Below are 16,987 nucleotides of genomic sequence, written 5' to 3' on the forward strand. Positions count from 1 at the left end.
TGAATCCCTTGTTTTGCTCTGCTTCCATGCACAGCTTTTTCTTTATCTATTAAACTGTCTTTATCTAAACCCATGAGTTTTCTCACTTTTACTCTTCTGATTCTCTCCCCCATCCCACTGGGGGATGGACTGAGCAGCTGCATGGTGCTTATCTGCCAGCCAGGGTTAAACCACAACAATCCCCCAAACCAGGGAGAAGCAGACGTGAGATACTGATGATATTGAGAATTCATGACTAGGCAACATATTGTTGTATGGCTGAGAGTTTGAAATGTAACTATGTTATTTTGCAGTAATGATGCACAGGTGATACTTGCCATTCTGCAAGAAGAAACCACAAGTAATTAAATAAGAGTTTGATATTTTTCCACTTTTCTCCACTCAGCCATGACCTTGCATATTCACTCAGTACACACGCATCGTTCTTCAAATTCTAAAACTAATATAAATGCAGTTGTCTTACGGTCTACACCCATCACCGAGCTACAGCTACCTCAGATGGGGGGGAAAAAAATAAAATCAAAGGATAATAGTAACTCCCTCCCCTTTTGGCAATCTTTTAGAGTAAGAGAGTACATCACACTGCTGCTTTAGACAATCACAGTACATACAAAATTATGGTTTTCAAATGAACAAACGTCAAGCAAACAAACAAACAAAAAAGGATCAATATCTGTTACGAGGGTAAACCCACGTCTTCTACTTTCTAAGGTAATTAGACACTACTTGTTATTAAAATTAATATTCCTCAAGAGCGACTTAATTGGCTAGTTTTCCAACTGATGAATTTCTATATGAATGTAATTGTTTCCTAATGAACAAAGCATATAATGGCATCTAAAAAATTCCAGAGAGAACCCAATACAGGATGTGTACAAAAGAAACAGGCTGGGATTTTTATTTTACTGAGCCTAAAACCTTTCACAGAATCACAGAATGTTAGGGATTGGAAGGGACTTCAAAAGATCATCTAGTCCAATCCCCCTGCCAGAGCAGGAACACCTAGATGAGGTTACACAGGAAGGCGTCCAGGCGGGTTTTGAATGGCTCCAGAGAAGGAGACTCCACAACCTCCCTGGGCAGCCTGTTCCAGTGCTCTGTCACCCTCACGGTGAAGAAGTTTCTTCTCAAATTTAAAAGAACCTCCTGTGTTCCAGTTTATACCCATTTCCCCTTGTCTTATCATCGGTTGTCACTGAGAAAAGCCTGGCTCCATCCTCCTGACACTCACCCTTCACGTATTTATAAACATTAATGAAGTCACCCCTCAGTCTCCTCTTCTCCAAGCTAAAGAGACCCAGCTCCCTCAGCCTTTCCTCATAAGGGAGATGCTCCACTCCCTTAATCATCTTCATTGCCCTGCGCTGGACTCTCTCCATCTACTTCGGCAACAGTATTATAAGTGGACAGAGAATGTCCCATGGAAAGACAAATACCTCATTGCACCCATTTGAAAAAGGCACCGTAACCAGATTAGTAAGCTCAGAGGAAAAAAAACACAGATGGGCATTAAAGCACAAAGATACAATAAAATACTGTTTGAATCTCATATGATAATATACTCCCTAGTTAGTAGGAAACAAGGGCTGTTTTAGAGTGAATGTCTAGTCAAATTAATAAAATGTTAAGCATTCATGGTTCACTTCTACATGGACATAAATGGCTTTTAAGGTGTCTGGAAATGAATCATTGATGTTGTCACCAAAAGTGTTCACTACTGGCTCAGCATGCAGACACACATGCAGCTTATACGTCATCCCCTGCAATCTACATAAAGGTGATTCCAAGCACAACTATTGTTTCTTATAACTGTGCAATGGTAAAGTACTGAAAACTGCAGTTTTCTTCTGCAGTTTTGCCAGATGTGTAGCTTACACAAAAGTTACTAGAATTAAAATATACCAGAACATCATCTCAAGCCAGGGTACTAGTAGTTTTATCAGAATGACATGAGATATGAATGGGTGGGCTGTTGGAGTCTACAGTTGTATGTAGTATGACTACATACATAGTCAGTATGGGTTTACTCCTTCACATTCTTACAATGACTTTTACAAAGGCCAATACCTCACAAATTGCACATTGCCCCTTGCACCAATTCAGAAAACCTCAGAAACAATGTTTTGTCACCTACGTCTACCATCTTCTCCTTGGCAAGGACCAAATAACTCAAATTTTGACACTACAGTCAACAATCTTTAAACCTTACAAAGATTACACCCATTTAATTCCTGTAGTACTTTTTAAAGGAAGTTCAACCTACTATGACACACAATGGCTTCTCTGTGTTAAAAAGGACAGCTAAGTGTTTGATTACAGACTACACCTCCTCTCCATAATTAAGGTCTACTTTTATGAGAATCTTGAGAAAGAACACTTGTATTCTCCACCTCATTTGCATGCTATGAAAGCACTGACCCTGCAGTTCAGGAAAGAAGACTTCTATTAGTCTTTCTTCTCCAGTCCCCTGCCAGAAAAAAAAAAGGAATGCTTTGTAAATTTACAATCTGATCACCTGGAACAAACACCCTTTGAACTGGTTCTATTTCCTATTTGTGCAATACATATTTTCACGTTCTATAATTCACCTACACTAAAGACAGTCTACCAAAATCACTTATTGACAACACCAGAATATTGTATACCAGTGCAGGACTGGGAGAGGGAAGGAAGAGTTACTGTGGAAAAATCTTGTAACTTTAAAAAAAATTACATAGGTATTCTTTATCATAAATATTTACAATTTTGGCAATCTAAAACTAGAATCATCTTCCTTCATAGAATGGTGCTCTGAGTATCTCTTCATATCCTTACTAAGAAAAACTGGCCATCATACAAGCGTGATGGATGGAATAAATCCCATCAGACTTTTTACAAAGGTTTTCAAGCTGACACTGTGACTCACAGTAAACTCACCATAAATTTATTTTCAGAGTAGCCTCTGACTTAGCAGTCTTGGTATGTAGTTACTAACGTTTTTCTTTCAGGTACTTACTCATGTGAGGGAAGACTGTGGTATAGAATCTACACAACTAAATTATTTTCTCAAAAATCAGTGACGAATCCAAAGGAACAATCGCAGCACAGGAATTAGATTAACTGCACAATAATACTACGTTTCCTTAATGAAGCAACTTCCATAACTACTTTAGAGGTCTCCTGTTAGACCCCCCCATACCCGAAAAGCATCTGTCTACATTTCTCACCTATTACTAGCACACCTAAGTCAGAGTTTGGATAAGCAGCCTTATCTTTTTCACATCCCTTCTGTCACCCTCAAGAGCAAACAGATGGCTAACTACAATGAGTAGGATCTACCCACACAGAAGTTCAAACGAAAACAGGGAACCACTCAGTTTACAGGCAGCGCTGCTCTTTGAGCTGTCCTGTGCATGAGGAAGAGCTTGCCTTATGGCGGCACTGGCGGAGCACAGCTCTGGTCTCACCCAAGCTGTGAATGGCAGCTGGGAGCACATCGTTCTGCACGGTTCAGGATAAAGTGAAGGCAGAGGCTACACATGCCCCTCTGTGGCCCTTCATGAATGTAAAAATTACTCCGGGCTTCTACACAAAAGGTATCGCACACACATCCTGACCCACATGTAACAGCTTGAAGAGCATGTTAGTTGTCTCGCTTCCTAATATACAATTGCCTTTTTCACAATCCTGGAGCTATTGACTGAATTTATTTCAACTATATGTTACTCATATTTACATAAACCAAAAAATCTTTTTTTGTGTGTGTGTACAACATTACCCTTCATGCTTCAAAAACATTACAGAGGTTCATATCAACAAATGGCAACACAATCACTGACAAATGCAAAATACTTCAAAATAACATTGCATTGAACGACCAGTACATCCAGCAGCTCAGTAATGCACAGCACATCCAACCTAGGAAACATCTTAAAAGAGAAAGAGAAAAAAATAGTTCCATTACCTTAGAAGTCCTTATATCCCAAGCTTTAACTTCTGGGCTGAAGCCTCCACAAATGAAAATATTTGACTCTGTAGGGTGGAACTTCAGTGCACTGATCCTAAATTCATTTTTGCTGCTAAATATCTGCTTTCCTAAAATAAAGTGAAAAGTGGTAACTTAAATTTGAGCAGAAAACAAAACATTATTCATTTCAACCTAGTTTCAAAAACATCAAGGTTGTCAAAGGTGAATATGTTTATATTGACACATTTAAAGCCTCTGGGGCTACTCTGATTTACTGAAAATACAAGACTGAACTCACTAATTCTATCTGTGTGAAATTGCTTCTGGTCATGGGCCTCTGCACAACTGACTGCTTCCTACTGAGAGGGGAGAACAACTGGTTTCCCACACTAAGGAGAGGAGCTCCACCAAGGTCCCCATTCAGTTGGCATGCAGGACTAAATCTACAGATCTAACGGCTGAATGTTTCCCTACAGAGAAGTCATAGTCTTTCTTCCAGTGGGATAAAAATAACTCGAACAAAATATACTCTGTACAGAAATACCATGTCCCAAACTATACTACAACTCTTGAGTTGTTTACTTCTCTTTCTGTGAAGGTAGGAGTGAAACTTTATCATGAAAGTAGGAAATAATTTGCATACCATCATGTGAAGGCAATAGCTGTTCCCATGGATACACTGTTCCCAACATTTAATTGTGTACACTAATCTCCACAGGATCCTGTGGTTAGTATCAGTTGGATTGTCGACATTTTCAAAGGCAATAGAATTCAGCTAGGTTAATTTATAGGACTTCTGCACAGTCCACTGCTTCCTTTCATCCTAACAAATTCATGATATTAATGTATATTCACTGAAATATCATTTTTTGGAAGAGCAGCATGGACATTTACTTGGTTTCACAACTTTAGCTGTGCTTTATATTCTACATGTCATATATAAAGATCTACATTAAATAAAGTTACTGCTTTAAGCCATAGTGAAGGAGGCACTGCAGAAGTCAAAAAAAAAAAAACCACAACCTTAAAATACTCCTGACAAAAGCTTCTTAAAATATTCATTAATTTACATTCCCAGCAAGTAAGAGTTGTCTTAAGATAGGCTTTCTTAAAAAACTGAAAATACTTCAGCTAAAAACATCAGTCATGGGTATAAATACTGTTAGGTGAACAATACTGAAAAACATTCATATAGATTTTTAAAGCTTATTTTATTATTTGGAGCTGATATATTTGATTTTGTCATCAGTTCCATTTTCCCCATCTGCTGAACTCAACTTACACAGTTAAGAGGCTAAGACTTGTCAAAGTATTTATTTCTTCAGTTTAAAGAAGGGAGAGATTTCACTTGCTCACGTGTGCTCTTCCAGCTAGCGGGGTCAGGAAAAATAGATTGTAGGGAGCATAAGGGAGGGGTGAGTGTTGTTCTGTGTCAAAACAGGTTTTCGTAGAGGGTTTTTGTTCTTTTTAATGGTTTCTCCACTGATTACCCATGCAAGACCTAAAGGCTCTCTCTGTCACTACTGTTTGAAAGACTCACTTTAGTCCACAATATTCTTCCCCAAAAAGAGAAAAAAGTCACAAGGGCAGCAGAGATTCTCACTACAAGTCTTGTGCAACAGTGACCATCTCTCACCATGGAAGCTTTCAGTACCCCAACAGGTACGGAAAGAAAAACGACTCCACAGGGAAGGAAGAAAGTATTAAAATCATCAGTTATATGAGCAACAAGATACTGCTCTCACATACGCCACTACCAGGCATCATTTGCAGGGGTTAGAAAAACCACAAACACATGCACCTTAATCTCATCCACAGCACTTGAGAAAAATACTGAATTTCCCCATGGAGGCTCATCAGTCAGTTTAATAGCACTTTGCTTCCAGGGAATTTCATTCCTACTAGTACCCAGTTGAATAAACACTCTGCGAGTACAATCATCAAGTTTTCAGTTGTACTGCAGCCAGAAGATAGCAAAACTGCAGCCTACCTGTACTATTCCTGTCAAACAGCCTGACAAAGGACACATCAAGGCAGTCGTAGTTCTCCATAAAGTGTGTTGTCCAAATGGCATTAGACATACACGTAAGTGATCCAGTGGAATTAATCATCTAACCTTCCAACACACACTAACTGGTTAACTGACTTCAGTGAGATCTGGTTTTACCTCCTGAAGACTTCTGAAAACTGCTTCTTCTATAATCAATAAATTTTTCTTGTCATTACATTTTCTACAAATGCTCTGGCCTGAGACTAAGAAAGCCACGTAAGACACAATCAAAAAAGATTTGCACTAAATTCAAGATGCATTTCATCTACTGACTACAATATCTGTTACTTTTTCCACAGAAAGAAGATTGATTTAACATAATTTGTTCTTAACTAGTCTATCTTTCAATCTCACCGCCAGCTACTTCCGAGTAATTCAAACATTTGCTTGATATTTTCTCCAGAATCTGAAATTCTCTAATTCCCTACTCCATCTCCCCCTGTTTTAAGATAGAAATGGGTACTGCATTTGCCATTTTCTTGTCTTCTAGAGTCTGTTATTTATCAAAAAGCTCTCATAGCACTGAGATCACCACAGTGTAATTCTATGAATTCTACGTTACAGTGTAATGACCAATAAAACCAATACAAAGAACTTGAGCATCTTATTCACCACTATACTCTTTAAACCCCTTCCTTTTCCCACTTTAACCTGTTTGACGCATATATTAACCATGCTAGCTTTTTGACTGGTCTGAGGAGCAACCAGGATACATTAATCTTAAAAGCTCAGGCTCTCCAGTTAACACTTTGAAATACAACTCTCTCATTTTCTCACTCCCCCAAGTGAAATTCAAGCAAATGTCTCTTTTTGGAAGTTCAGTAAACAGCGTTCTGAGGAGTTTGGTGTTATTAGATGCATACATGAATTTGATTCCACTGCCACGTCACAGAAAATGAGAAAAAGGCTGGAATGTAGAAAAGAAGAGCATGGGAGCAAAGCAGTAGATAACATACTCAAAAGGGAAGGATCGCACCAGTACAGCAAGGAAACCCTTCTATTTCTATAATTTAAGTTTATGCACAATACGTAGAATCTAAATTGAACTGCTTGCCATACAAACATGCCTGAATCCAGCAAAATGAACTTTCCTAACATTTCTATGGATACATCCCTTAAACCTTCCCTTTTAGCTGTTAGGACGGCAGGGCTGAAGTGCTGAGGCACACTCTCTGCACAGTTATGAAACCTCTGTCACCAGAAATATTTCAGAACCTTGGAAACTTTGGAAAAATATCCATCTAAGGGATGGAACAGGTCACTGTGGAAGATGATGTGGGGCAAAATAGCTCATGCAGTTCAGTACGTTAAAACAATGAATTCAACTCTTAGCTCCTTTCTGTACAAATTTTATTTAGTGTGATTTACTCCTATGAGCAGAATTTGCTGCTTCCCATGCTGTGACAGAAGCCAGCCCCGTGCTCGGGAAATCCAGCTGCAGGATTTGGGGAGATCCCGCTCCTGGCAGTTGATATTTACAGTTCTGCATATTTTTGTCTGCAATTACTCAGTTTATTAACATCAAACACGTTCAACTTTTCAGGCATTAATTTATATGTTGCAAAAGATGTCCTTTGAGCAGAAGACTCCCCTATTCATAATAGAGTACAGTGGCTGTAAATTAGTAAGCTTGTGTATATATTTATTGTATTTTGGCTCCTAAAGGCAGCATAACAAAGATTCGACTAACTCATAGGATGTAGAAAATTACATCTTCTGAAAATCTATTTGGCTAATTGAGGCAAAATCCATACCACTTACCATTTTTCTGTATAAGAGGTTGTTATTCCAAAGAAGAGAGCAAACGGTTCTTTCCATCTTTAATCTTCACAATTTCATTAACAATATCTACTACATCTATGCAGTGTGTTTTATATTCTAAAGTGCTTTAATTCAATTCTTCATTCATTAAAGGCTCACCAGTAGCATACACAGTACGAAAAAAAAATATTTTAAAAGATCTTGAACATATGTTTCTTCTCCTTTATGCTGCAGCCTGCTGTGAAACTGCTCAACTATGAAATCAGATATTTTAAAGGCTATTTAACATTGTGAATTTTTCACAGAACATCAGCACAGTTATTGAGCACAGGATGCTTCTGTAACTGTGTTTAGTGGTCCTCAGGTTCACACCCCTACCTGCACGATCCAAAAACATTAACTTCCTCATGCTAATCTGCAAAGAAAAGTGAAGCCTAAGACTTACAAGGACATGAGAGTAATCTTGATAAGCAGAACAGATTTCCCTACTGTGTTTACAAAAAGACATGAGATAATATATTTAAAGAAAATCTCATTACAGTTACAATCTCTCTCATGCACAACAGTAAGAAGGAAATTAGATTGATCAGATATAACTGGTTCTTAACAAATCAATGTTGGGTGTTACTTATCCATTTTATCTTGCCATGCTTACAAATTGCTTCATTATTTTTCCAAGAACTAAAGTTCTCCTGACTATATGCATTTCCTAATTTTTTCCCCTACGCAGTCACAAGTTTCTGGCATGCAAATGTGCTCAAAATATTAAATAATTGTATCTTTTACCCTTGAAAATGTCCCAAAAATAAGCATTTTTCTCTCTTCTTATTGCAAGGACTTTACATTAGTGAATATAAAAATTAAAATGCTGTTACCTCCTAGCTGGAAAGCGACCACTAAACCATGTTCAACATATTACTTAAAACTGCTGAATTTTGGAAGGAATCTTATGACCTCACATCAAAGATGCCTGCATAGATTCAAAAGAAAAATATCGCATTAAAAAAAAAAATCATCTGAGCTTTTTTTTGATGTGTCATATAAAACCTTCATGCATATTAAAATAACACACTATCTACATTGTATTAGGAGAGAAGGGGAGGAATAGGAGAAGAAAGTTACAGCCATCCTTAGGTGGTGTTTACATATGAGCACTAAAACTCCTATGTGAACAAATACATTAACAATAATAATGTTATATCTATAGGACTACCAAATTAGAATATAAAAGACAATATAGAAAAGTGAATTTGCACCATCCTCTTGGAGGTGCAAACTTTCCATCACGAAATTCTCAAAATAATGTAAAATAAAACAGTTTAAAAAAACCCCCTAAACTATACTTAAGTGGCCACATTAGATATAATCTGAATTTTGCTTAATTTCAGTATCCTGGTCATGGTAATGTGAAAACTTTCAAAGCAATGAGGAATTTAAATTCCCTGTTATAACCCTGAGGATGTTTTATCTGAAATCAAATTCAGTCCATGAACTAAAATACAACTGCAGCATTTGGCAACATAGGAAATGTGCCAAAATTTCTTGGAACAATCCCTCTGCCATAATATTGAAGAAATGAAAAGTATCTACAATATGCAAACAGTATAAACCCAGCCACTGTTCTGCCTATGCTATTGTACCAATTCATTTGTGACTAATGAAAAATCCACTGATGAATAAAACATATATTCCAAAAATAAAATATTTATAAATACATTTTAAAAATACAGTTACCCTTCTAAAGTTAGTAGAGCATCTCCTTTACATCTGGACATAATAGAAGTGAAATGTCAAATATACTTGACCTAGAATTGTTTTAAAAAGCAGGGGTTTTTCAGTGCTTTCTACATATAACACTTCTTACTACTTTGTAAATAACAAAGTGTCTAAACTTACACCAGTAGAAGATGACTGCGAGTGTGGTGTTAGTAGAGGTGAACAAAAACAGGAGTCTCACTGGTTCAGACTGGTGCATTATTATCACATTAGTGAAACCTTTCAAAAAGCTTTATTTTTATAAAGAAATAAAGTATATAAAATAGAACAATAGAAAAAAAATATTAACCAGAAATCTTTACAGGCAGCTCAGCTGCAGTTTTTGGATCTACTGATATTTATGAAAGCCCATACTGCAGTACTGAACTTGCCCCCTGCAAACTGCAGCCACAGAACCACTCATGGGAATAATGTGTGAATAACTTTGAGTTCCTTAAACATTTTATGCATATTTTGGATCAGATCCATACTCTGCAGAATAGGTGCAATGGTTTTCAAGAAAACCATGTTTGTGGAGAGTCTTAGTTTGACCTCCTGGTGTTAGGACAATGGATGACCATTTAAGATAATAAATGGTGACCTATAAAAAATGAATTTACAAAAAGAAGACTTGTACAATAGCATCTATTTTCACCAAACCAGGACAAGTGAACTCCTTGTACCTCAATCATTTGAATTCTTCTCTTTTCCTTTTCTTCATCACAGCATCAACAAATCATGTAGGTTGGACCTCCAGGGGTCATCTAGTTCAAATCCCTACACAAAGCAGGTCTGGCTGCAGTAGGTTATTTAGGGGTCTGCCCACTGAAGTTACAAGTATCTCCAGTAGAGACTCCACAGCCTCTCTGGGCAGCCTGTTTTAGTGTTTGATGACCCTTGAGTTGAGCTGTAAAGTTGCCTGTGTTCCTACACCTGCCCTTTGCCTCTCATCCTTTCACTGCACACCCCTGAGAAGGGCCTGGCATCATCTTCTCTATGCACTGGGTAAACACGTGCTAATCTGGCCTGGGATGAAGTTGACCTTCATATTCTGCACCAGGACTCCCAAGTACTTTTCTGCAAAGCTGCTTTCTAGCCAGTTTAGGACCAGCCTATTCTGTTGCACAGGATTACTCTATTTCAGATGCAGGCCTTTACATTTATCCTTACTGAACTTCATGAGGTTCCTATCAGCCTATTTTTCCCACTTGCAGCATCTAAGATCTATTTATGTATAAGAACTTCCATTAAATACACTTGACAAGGGAAAGAGGTTTGGTGGTGTAAAACTGCAGGATGGGTGGTTGTGTCTTCTACCTTTGCATCAGGATTTCTATGCCAACAACAACAAAAATTCTGCATTATTATGAGACTTTAATAAGTCTCAAATAAAAGTGTTTGCTTTTATTCTGATATTGTTCCAATCACAAAGACTAAAAAAAAGGAAATCACTCCAGAAAATGAAAAATGCAATGTCCTACCCAACCTTAAGTCTAAGCTTAGAAAAAAATTCATGGAGAATTTATTTTAGTACTGTTTGTTGCAAAAATGCTGGCACATTCCTTTGAAGAATCTCATCATACCTGTCATCAGACCCAGAACAAACAATTAGCTAGACTACAATTTTGATTTAATACGGCAGAACCTATTTTCCTAACAGAAAAGCAAGACAAAAGGGAAGAAAAAAAAAAAATGAGCAGCTCAATACCATACATGTACTCAGCTGCATTTGCAATCTTTCCTCAATTTTTCGTAGTAATTTTCTTAAGCCTTTTAGGTTTCTTTTGGTGAAGGACATGTAGCAATTTTTTATAACACAAGTGTAATATATAAAATCTACTCTAAAAAGAAAGATGAGAAAGATTAGAATTTAGCAAACATGACTAGAAAAACATCAAACCAGAACAACACATACATAAGACAGTAGCACAGAGCCTTAAAAACAGCATTTTTATTTATAAAATCCCACCAGCATGCGTTTACTGCATTTAAACACACTGGTAGTTAGTTCAGTCTAGTGATGGCAAGTAATTAAGACCAAAGTCTAAAAAAGTATCTAAAAGTCCTCTGTGAAGGAATAGTTCAAACATCTATCTGAAGTTAATCAAAGAAGAAATCATCCCAGCACTGATGAAGTGAGGAGGAATGAATGATTCAGTGAACTAATGTAAATCAAAATCTTATAGCTGCCTTAGTGTTTTTCAAATGGAAATGAGGCTTTTTATATAAAATTTATTTGGATTCTAGAGGCAAACTGCTTGCCCTGTTTCTCTGAAAAGAATTGACTTAAATGGATGAAAAAAAGAGTAACTTTACAACAGGGAAGGAAATCAGAAACTGGCCTGCATAGGAAATCAGAATAAAATTCCAGTCACTCATACCACACTTTTCCAAATGACGTGTGTATCACCGGAAGTTGGGTCTAAACATCAACATTACAAGTGCAGTTCACAGGAGCTACAAGGAATCCCGCATCCCCAAAATAAGGCAATAATGATTATCTGGTATTTTCAAGGACTATAAACATTCATTTTGCCTTTACACATACAGTTAATTTAATTAGCTAGAAACGCTACATAACTCACAAGTCAGTAAGGAAAGAACCATTTATAAAGTTATTTGTTTTGAAACTTGCTAAATATGATTTGTTACTGTTATTGCCTAAAACACTAGAAATACGTTGTTGCAAATAAACTACTACAATCAACTTAATCCAGACTACTATCCCATTACTGGATAGTTAAATTAAAGAGATGTTAGAAATTAAAGCACATCATTAAAATTACAAATCTTTGGACTTTGATCTATGATTTTATAAAATGAGATTTTCCCCACAGTAGTCTCTTCAAATGACTCAGGCACATAAAATCTATTCTACTGCTATAAATTCCATTAACAGCAGTAGCCATTCTGTTTAGCATTCATAAACACTACAGTCAAAATTAAATCCATTTGGATTGGTAAGATTTAGTTATATGGAATACTAGAAATAAGAAGGTTGCTGCAATGAGACTGAAAATAAAAAAAAAGACAAGTCTGACAAAATTAACAACTTGGTGTATTATCCTCATGTACCACTACATCAGATATATAAAGCACTTTTTCCCATTACAAAACCTGAATATTCTTGAAACATCCATATTACATAACTGTGTCACATGTTTTACATTCCCAAACTACAACTGCTCCCTTCCAGCCACCATTGAATTCAAATACTCCTGGTATGACAAATGTTGAGAAAAATAAATTCTTTGAGCATGGAAAAGAATCTTCTTTTCATGTGAACAATATTCACAAATTTCCTTGGCCACTTTCCCAGTTCATCTGAATAGGACTTGTACTCTCCAGATACTCACATGCAATATACTTTTTTCTTTTACATAAGAGAAAACCCTCCTAGGCAAGAAGTTCTTGTAATTTTTGTAAGGAATTCTTTTGTACAAACAAAACAAAATTTTTAAAAAGTGCTTTTGCAGGAGCTAAACATTTAAAAATAAGTTAAGTGGAAAAAATAAAATTGCATCTCTTCACTTTACAAGGTACTTCTTTCAGGCATAATCCTTCATTTACACACACACAGCCTCCATGAATGCTGCCGTATGAATGCTGATAACATACATCAAGGGGAGAGGAAATACAGCTGATAGAAGTACTTAAGTTTGTGAAGGAGACATGAGGAGATACAGCATCCAGAAGATTAGTTGTTAAGGTCACAACAGTTAAATCCCAAATCAAATTCACAACTGCATCAAAACAACACAGGTTCAGTCTCAAGGTTTCATATCAGAATTTATGTTGCTATACTCCTAAGTGAGGTCCTATTCAGGGAAAAAAAAAAAAAAAAAGACCTAATTAACTAAGCACAAACTTAAAACCAACCCAATTGAGAATGAGGTACAAGCCTGTGTCTAAATTAATCATATTTATAAATGTTACTGAAGTCAGCCTTAAGAGGCTCTTCAAACACTTTAATGAATGATCATGACAGAGCCTTAAAAAATACATGTTTCATTCTGTTCATTTGTGCAGAATCTGACAAAAGAAATTACACGTGATCACGAAGTTAAAGATATATATCTCCAAATACTCTTAACTGCTGAGATTTTTTTTTTTTTTGTGAGGACTTGTTTCAAGAATTCTAACTTCCATCTCTAGATTTGATCTATATTTTTAGGAGGAAGAATAAGGCTAATGAGATCCAAAGATATTTGTACTCAATAAAGATAGGGCTATAAAGCACCCTTACATGAACTTTACCTGTTTCTACATCTGTTAAATGCAACATGGAATCAAAGCCCCCACTGAGGATCCTTCTTCCACAAGATGACCACTGGGCAGCTCGAACAGCACAGGAGTGACAGGAGTATGTTTTCAAACAGCAGCCTGTATCTACAGCATCCCATACCTTAAAAAGAAGGATAAGGACAACTTTATAAAGAATCACTTTTTTTTTTTCCATGTACTGGTAAGTAGCTACACCAAATCATCGTGGCTGAACAAGCTTTGCATTCTGAAGCATCTGCTAAGCTGTAAAAGTCTGTTTGAAATAATTGCACAGTTGATTAGCATTAGAGCATTTAATTAACAAGGCACAAATCAGTAATACATTTTAATGAGTTGTATTATTTCTTGAAATGTCTACATTGCTCTCAATGGCAATTCAAGTTACAGTCTCCCATTCATAATGCTGTCCTATCTCTGTGCAGGGATGTATCCATACACATTTTCCCTTTAAATCATTTTTCTTCCAAATTTTTGTCTTGATCGTACCTTGCTTTCCATCAAGTGAGAACAGATTGCAGTTTTCACATCTGCCCATAGTAAGGCTATTGTCATATTTCTCACTCAGTTTGCAATTTTAGGTAGAATTTTACTTTAACTTCACTGAGGAGGCCGATAAGAATATAATCACACAGATATATAGAGATTTCTAAAGACTGGTCTAAGTCCCCTCATTTTTCAATTTCTTCTAGACAGAACTAGGTTGATGCTGAGCACTTCTGAAAATCCTGTTCTACTAGTAATGCAATTTTTCTTAAGTATATAACAGCTAATATTTTCAGAACATAAATAGTCCTGCTCATATTTTTAAAGGCAGTTGTTTCCAAATAATGTTTTAAAAAACAGAACTAGTCTGAATTATAATTTCATTTACCAAATATAGTTCACAATAATCTTTTTATCATAGTTTTAAGATAAAATTAGAAGCTCAGCAAAAAATGACAAATCTAAATATCCAGTATGCTCACTTCTGTGAGAGAAGGCTAAATATCAAAACTATTTTCCATATGAATATTCTGCTTCGGGAAAAGCTAGATTGTACAGTATCTTATGATTGTATGATATAATGTAATACCTGCCGAGTTGTCTAATAAAATGGAAACCAAATGCTATAACCATGCCAGTATATCCTACATTTTATTTTTTCTAATATTAGCAGTATAAATAAATCAACACTTTGACAGTGCTTGATGATACTTTTATTGCAGTTTCACTAAACCCAAGGCAGTTTATTGCTTTAAAGTCACCATTTTACTTCACAGTACTTCTCTTTGCAATTAGTCATTTTCATCCTGTTGACACAAGAGCATTAAAGTTAGTACCAAAATAAAATTGATTGCATGTTTGTGAATTTTAAAGGATGTTAAGATGAAAAACAATTCAGTAAATCAGAAAACACAAGTAGAAGTTTGCTTTCTCATGGCAACTGCACAATTCAATATAGAGCAGAATGTAAAGGGGGAGAAAAAAGCAAGACTTTTGGTAATGTATTGTTATCTTCAGTTATATTTTCTTCTTACTGGACAAAAAGGACTCACTGACAATATCATTATTATATAGCCCATACTCAGAAGACAACATTCCATCATGGAAAATTTTTTCATCAAAGCATCTTCTAGCATGAAGCACGGTTCTGCAATGCAAAGCAACCAATTATCATTAATTACTCGAGCAGTCGATTAAGACCGGAACTGTGATGGCCATGGCCTAAGTATTCTACCCTATCCACAAGAAAAGAAATCAGGAAAATTTTAATATTAAACTGCTTTTGAAAGTAAGTTTCACTGCTTTAATGAGTTCTAATGATCATTTCAAGCTTTACAGTATTAAAAAAGGGTTAATTGTGTCTTGGAGGGTTTTTAATATGAGGAAGCTAATGAATGAATCCAGATGAAAGGAAAAACAGGTGGTACATGCTTCAGATATTCTTCTGTAATGTTTTAGTGATTAAGTATGAAAACTCAATTTTCACAAGAAGGATGAAGTAAAGCAAGTTCAACAGCACTTCTGAGCTTTTGCTTGATTTTTAATTAAAAAAAAAAAAAAAAGCTGTATGAATGGAAAAAGCACACCCCTACAGCTGCACGTTTCCCTCCATTATGTGAAATGGAACGAACGACTGACTCTTGTGGATGACCACGCGCAAGAGACAAGTTCCCAAACACCACGTTTCCCACCAGCTCTTTTTGCTCAGGTAACAGCAGCACTGCAATGCTTCTGGAATTCAAGCTGCGTAAGCAAGGCAGTCTTGACTGAGGAAATTCACTTAGTTTATTGCTAATCAAAGTAAACTTTTAATAACCAATTCAGGTATTGAGAAAAAAAGACCAAGAGTTAAACAAGCACTTATGGGAGCACCTTCCCTCCCCAGGCTCCACTTCAGTCCAGCATTTCTCCTCCCCTACTCCTAGCCCAGCTGCCCCTGTTTTCACCAGCCATTACACCTGGTCCCTTCCGTGAGACAACGGCCACCCCCAGAGCCCGGGGTCAAGGCCTAGAGGTGTCCTGTTGCCTCTCCTTGCTTCCTACTCTCTCCATCCCCTGCCCTTTGCTTCTTACTGCTTCTCTGCTCCTTCTCTCCAAATGCACATCTCTTTCTCTATCTCCACCCAATGCCTTCCGTGCATCCTCACATGCATCCTCAAGTTTCCTCACAAGCAGCTGCAGTAGTACAGAGCAGCTCATGACCTTCTCCCACCCAGGCCACCCCTTGCAGGCCCTGCTACCAAACCCCACAGTTAATGCCCAAAACAAGGCATCAGTTCAGACCTCCATCAAGATATAGCCCAATGCAAATTCACTGGAGCCCACAAATGTGCTTTTAAATAATGCTTAGAGGCACCACTTCTGCTATGGCTTCACAGCTTAATGGAAAGAGACATCAAATAAGGCAGCAGAAGAGGATGGCAGACCCTGACCTGCTGTACATTGGCAATGCTCTGTGAGCTTCACCTAAATACATTCATTCCTAGGTGTGACCTGCCTGGTATTTTCCTTCAAGTCTCACATCTGGTGAATTTAGGTCAGTGTAACTTTGATACATTAGAAAGTGTCCTGCTGCAAGGAGGATATTGTGCAGTGCATCCCCAGAACAATTTCAGAGTTTTGAGTTTCAATATTCATCTTCCACAGGAAAAGGGAAGATCTACTTGCGATTTGCAAGAAGAGGTATTTGATATTTACAGTTAGTCCTT

The 16,987-nt window shown here is 36.9% G+C and overlaps 1 protein-coding gene across 2 annotated transcripts in view; it reads right to left on the reverse strand.

Moving 5' to 3' along the window:
- WDR25 (WD repeat domain 25) overlaps positions 1-16,987 on the reverse strand; it is a 62,724-nt gene that overhangs the window by 14,456 nt on the left and 31,281 nt on the right. For both annotated transcript variants that reach the window (XM_065636349.1, XM_065636348.1), the window contains exons 3-4: positions 13,770-13,917; positions 3,944-4,074 (exon numbers count right to left, since the gene is read on the reverse strand). In XM_065636349.1, the coding sequence (XP_065492421.1) occupies positions 3,944-4,074; positions 13,770-13,917 (279 nt within the window). The remainder of the gene's footprint in view (positions 1-3,943; positions 4,075-13,769; positions 13,918-16,987) is intronic.

Source organism: Caloenas nicobarica, chromosome 5, assembly GCF_036013445.1.
Source record: "Caloenas nicobarica isolate bCalNic1 chromosome 5, bCalNic1.hap1, whole genome shotgun sequence".
In the NCBI taxonomy this organism is placed as follows: Eukaryota; Metazoa; Chordata; class Aves; order Columbiformes; family Columbidae; genus Caloenas; species Caloenas nicobarica.